This window comes from Monoraphidium neglectum, assembly GCF_000611645.1.
Source record: "Monoraphidium neglectum strain SAG 48.87 unplaced genomic scaffold scaffold03977, whole genome shotgun sequence".
Classification (NCBI taxonomy): Eukaryota; Viridiplantae; Chlorophyta; class Chlorophyceae; order Sphaeropleales; family Selenastraceae; genus Monoraphidium; species Monoraphidium neglectum.
Window position 1 is genome coordinate 1 of NW_014009652.1, and position 4,238 is coordinate 4,238.

General features: G+C 63.3%; 1 protein-coding gene across 1 annotated transcript; it reads right to left on the reverse strand.

Annotated features, from left to right (window-relative positions):
- Positions 1–1,268: 1,268 nt before the first annotated feature.
- On the reverse strand, positions 1,269–2,839 carry MNEG_13676 (hypothetical protein; the record flags this gene model as incomplete). Its single annotated transcript, XM_014037851.1, has 6 exons — positions 1,269–1,298; positions 1,524–1,572; positions 1,752–1,794; positions 2,063–2,145; positions 2,289–2,320; positions 2,666–2,839. 6 exons carry the CDS (start codon positions 2,837–2,839, stop codon positions 1,269–1,271), a joined length of 411 nt encoding a protein of 136 aa, XP_013893305.1.
- Between the last annotated feature and the right edge of the window lie 1,399 nt (positions 2,840–4,238).

Sequence of the window (4,238 nt, forward strand, 5' to 3'; positions counted from 1 at the left end):
GGGTGCTGGTGCAGCCTATGACCTACATCTTTGACGAGGAGCCCGAGAGGTGGCAGCGCCTGCTGGCCACGCTGGGCCTGGACGACGCCGCGGCGCGCAGCATCGGGCAGCCCGCCGCCAACGGCAACGGCAACGGCGCGCACTGACGCGGCGGGGCGCGGCGGCACGAGGCGCCGGCCGTGTCTTCGGGTGGGGCCGCCCGCGCAATTGGTGGCATAGGCCTTTGAGCGATTATCTTTCGTCCGTGTGCGAGGCAATTGGTTCAGGGTGGCACAACCGCAGTTGCATGAAGAGTTGCGGCAGTGCTTCTGCAGCGAGGGCGTCTCATGGGTGGCGAATTTCTTTTCAAGGGGGAGCCGCCGCCGCGCCGCTGCCACCCATGCTGCGCTTAGCAGCCATACAACCATAGGGACTGCTGCGCGCCGCTTCTTGCTTGGCGCACAAGCGAGGAGCCACGGGTCGTGTTTGCAGCGGCGCAACAGCTGCTGCTGTAACACAAGCTGCGCAGTCTCTCACGCCCCCTCTCTCATGAGCAGAAGCTCCAGAGGGGTGGCGCAGGTCCCAGCCACACCTCTCTCCTCTGGGAATGCAGGGGCCCATGGCATGCAGTGTTGCAGCTAGCACGCAAAGAAAGGCTCTCCCGGCCTTCCACGAGTGGCTGCAGGGCGCGTCAGGCGCAGGCGCCTGCAGGAAGCAGTCCCGCACAGGCGGCGGCTGTCAGCGGCTGGCTGGTGGGGTTGCTCAGCTGTCGCCGATCTCTGCAGCACAGCGGGAGGGTTTTGGCCGACCTGGATGGGCTGACGCAGTACAAGGCGCCGCCGAGGTCTGGATTACAACTGGAATTGTGGTTTGCGTTGTGTGTGTTCATCAGGGCACGGCGCCGGCTGATGTGCGCGCCGGCCGTCACGACCAAGCCCCCCTGGAAAACGGTTCAACGCGGGCGGGCTGAATTGCGGTTTCAAAAAGCTTTGCAGCAGATTGTGCCGCGAAACCAAAACGAGACGCCGACACACCGTCGTCTCACAACGCCGCTGCTGCTGCCGGCTTGCTGAGTAAAGCGCACGCCTTTGAGCGCCGGGTCGGCGACAACGCACCATCCCCGTTGAGTTGCGCGGCAAGAGTCGCGACTAGACAGTACAGGCACCACCGGCCAAAGAAAACTGCGTGGGCACACACACACTGCCGCTGCCTCCACACATGGAGGGGGGAAGAGCAGCGGGCACGCTGCCCGGTCGCCAGGCAGCCGCCGTCATTGCTGCTCCAGCCCCTCAGAACTTGTAGACCTTGCCGAAGAACTCCTGGGGGGAGGGGGGTGTCGGGGCGACGTTGGTGTTGGGTCACACACGCACAGCGGTCGCGACACGGCAGCGCTGTCGGCGAGGGCGGGACCGGGAGTAGGTTGCAAAGCACGTCGCGATCCGGCGCGACGAGCGCGGATGCCGCGATGACCGCGTCGACCGCGGGCCGCGGTCGGCAGGCGTTTTGTGTTGTTTGGGGCGCTGTCCTGGTGCTGTGGGCCCCACCTTGATGCTAATGAAGAGCTCGTCCCTGTCGGGCCCAACGGTCAGGTACCTGCAGTATGAGAGTCAACAAGCATCAGGCAATGGGCCCGCTGGAAGCCGCTGGCAACTATACACAGCCGCCGCACACCAACGTGCGCGGTGTAACACTGGACACCCCCAGTCCCGAAACGGGCAAGGCTAGAGAGCAGGCTCGACACGCGCGGGCCGGGCGCGCGCCTGTAGGTGAACCAGCCAGTGACGCCGATGCCGACCAGCTCGATGAGGTCGCTGACTGCGGGGCGCAGGGGGGGGGGAATGGGCTTAGCGATGCTGCTTGCTGCTGCATATATCGCTGTGAGGTTGTGCCAGGGGAATCCCTGGGCGGCAGGGTTGCGGCGCTGTGCCCCCGTTGCCAGCCAGCAGGCGACCATCGTGCAGGGCTGCACCAAAGCGTCCTGAACCTCTCGTCTCTGGCAGGAGGGCCCTTGAGGCCCCCTGCCTGGCCTTGGTACACAAGAGCGGGGCTGGGCAAAAAGTCGCGAGGTGTGTGGGTGGCTCACCGACGGGGATCTTGTCGATGGCGTTGACAAGGTTGAAGGCCAGCGCCACGGCGACCACAGTGCCGCCGATCACCAGGACAGCCCTGCGGATATGATTGGCAAGGGCCGCACCAGGAGGTCAGGGCCGGGACAGGGCAGCGGGCTGCAGAAGGCGCGACCGGAAGAGTGAAGGTTGCAAAGAATATGGCGGCCCCCAAGAAGCAGGCCGAGCAGCGCCGGCGTTCACCCAGGCTTGTCGTCAGTCTTCTCCCACTTCTCCTGGAGTTGGAGGGGGGAGCAAGGACGGGGGCAAAGAGGCTGGGTGGGGGAGCCTTGGATTTGAGGCGTGGCTGCGAGGTCGGGGACGCCCATGCGTTCCGCAAGCACAGCCAGAGGATGCTGTAGGCATCACAGCTCAGCGCTGCTGCGGTCACAGTCCTGATGCTTGCATCACAGGCGCATGCTCCCATTGGATTATATGCACGCAATCAGAGAGGCGATATGCGCAGATTGGCTCTTTTTAACGTGGGGGCGACGTGGCAGTGTCATTCAGTTGGCCCGCCAGGCGGGAAGTGGGGCAGCGGCGCGCGATCGCTCAAGCGGCCACAAATACAGGCCACGTACCTTGATGTCGGAGCTTACACGCTCCAGCTTCCTCTGCAGCTCCTCAGCATCGACGCCAGACGGCTCGCTCGCGCGCGCCCTGATGTTCCGGGCCACGGTGGGGCGTACAGACATCAGGCGTGCCTGAGGTCCCGCAGGCCTCATGGCAGCGCGGCTCTGGGCAGAGAGGAGCATGCTTGCGAGACTGATCTGTGATCTAGGAAGATAGGTACCGAGCGGCAAGGCCTATTAGACTGTCAAAGACACTTTTGAAACCCTGAGTGTGAGGTGAAACAAGAATATGGCATGGTCTTGAAGAGTTTCGAACAGGCTGCCAGCAACTGCCTCCCCGCCTGAATACAGTAAGCGCGCCGTTGGGGACATATTTTTTTGCGCGTGGTTTGCTAAAGAAGTCACTGGTTCTAGCTAGGCTGGTAGGCAAAGCTTGTCTTTTTCGGACGCTGCCTGTCGGCGACTTGCACACGGCGCCTCCGCAACGCGCCCATGCTACTTTGTTAAGGAAATACGTATGTTGATACAATATCCAGTGCATACTGACTCGCCCGCCATATTCCTAGCCTCGTTGGGCACGACCGTTGACCTGGACGATGACGTCGCCGAACTGTACACTGGAATGCAGCAGTGCACTGCGGTCACACCCGACTCTCCTGCACAGCGCGCGTCCACTCCGGCACGCTGCACACCGCTGCTCTGCTGGTGCTCTTATCATCTGGCCATTATGAGTATTTAGGTATTGTTACCAGTTGTCAAGAGTGATGTGCGATCCGACCGACTGGGCCTGTTGGCTTTCTGCCCACCAAGGCACCCCGGGTGGTGTGAACGTGGGGCCCTTCTAGTCACACACAGGCGTAATCGTACAGTGCAGCCCGGTTCAGCATCACACAAAAAGCGGGTTATCCGTTTGTCAGTGTCACCGGTGGGTGCCGATCTGACAGGCAGCGACATTGCGTCGCTGCACCCGATGCCGCCAAACGGTGGTCGCCTCTGTGTGGCGGGTGCTCGGTGGCCACCCCCCACCAGTCTAGACAGCAAGCTCCAGGAGCACCCACAGTTCCGCCGTGCCCATCCCCATCAATTCAAATTATGCAGCCCCAGTTGCGCCGTGCACCATCGGGTGTTGTATAGATGAGGCAGGGCGAGCAGTGCCAAGGCATGCCAGCCCGCGCGTGCAGCAGCCTTTGTACCTCGAGAATCCGGGGGCATTGTGTTCACGGGGGCGCTATGCGGTGCGGTGCAGGGCGGCAACAGAGGGGTGCAGGAATGTGGTACACGCCCCAGCGCCAGCGGCGCCGAAGCTCAATCGATGTCACATGGAAAGTGGGGGTAGGCGGGCCCCTTGGAACTGGCCCGCGGCCGCGGGGCCGCGCGTCGGACCGCCACAAGCAGGATGCCCGCGGAATTGCGGGCGGCGCCGGCTGGCGGCTGCTGCTTCAGAACCCTTGGCATGGTGATGCAGAGCGGTGCCTCTCCCGCCGCGGCGGCGCGGCGTGTTGTACAGACTTGCTCGCACAATCGGTCGCTGATTTGGTAGTGGTGGTGGTGGTGGTGATACAGGGTGCGCGCCAAGGCAGGC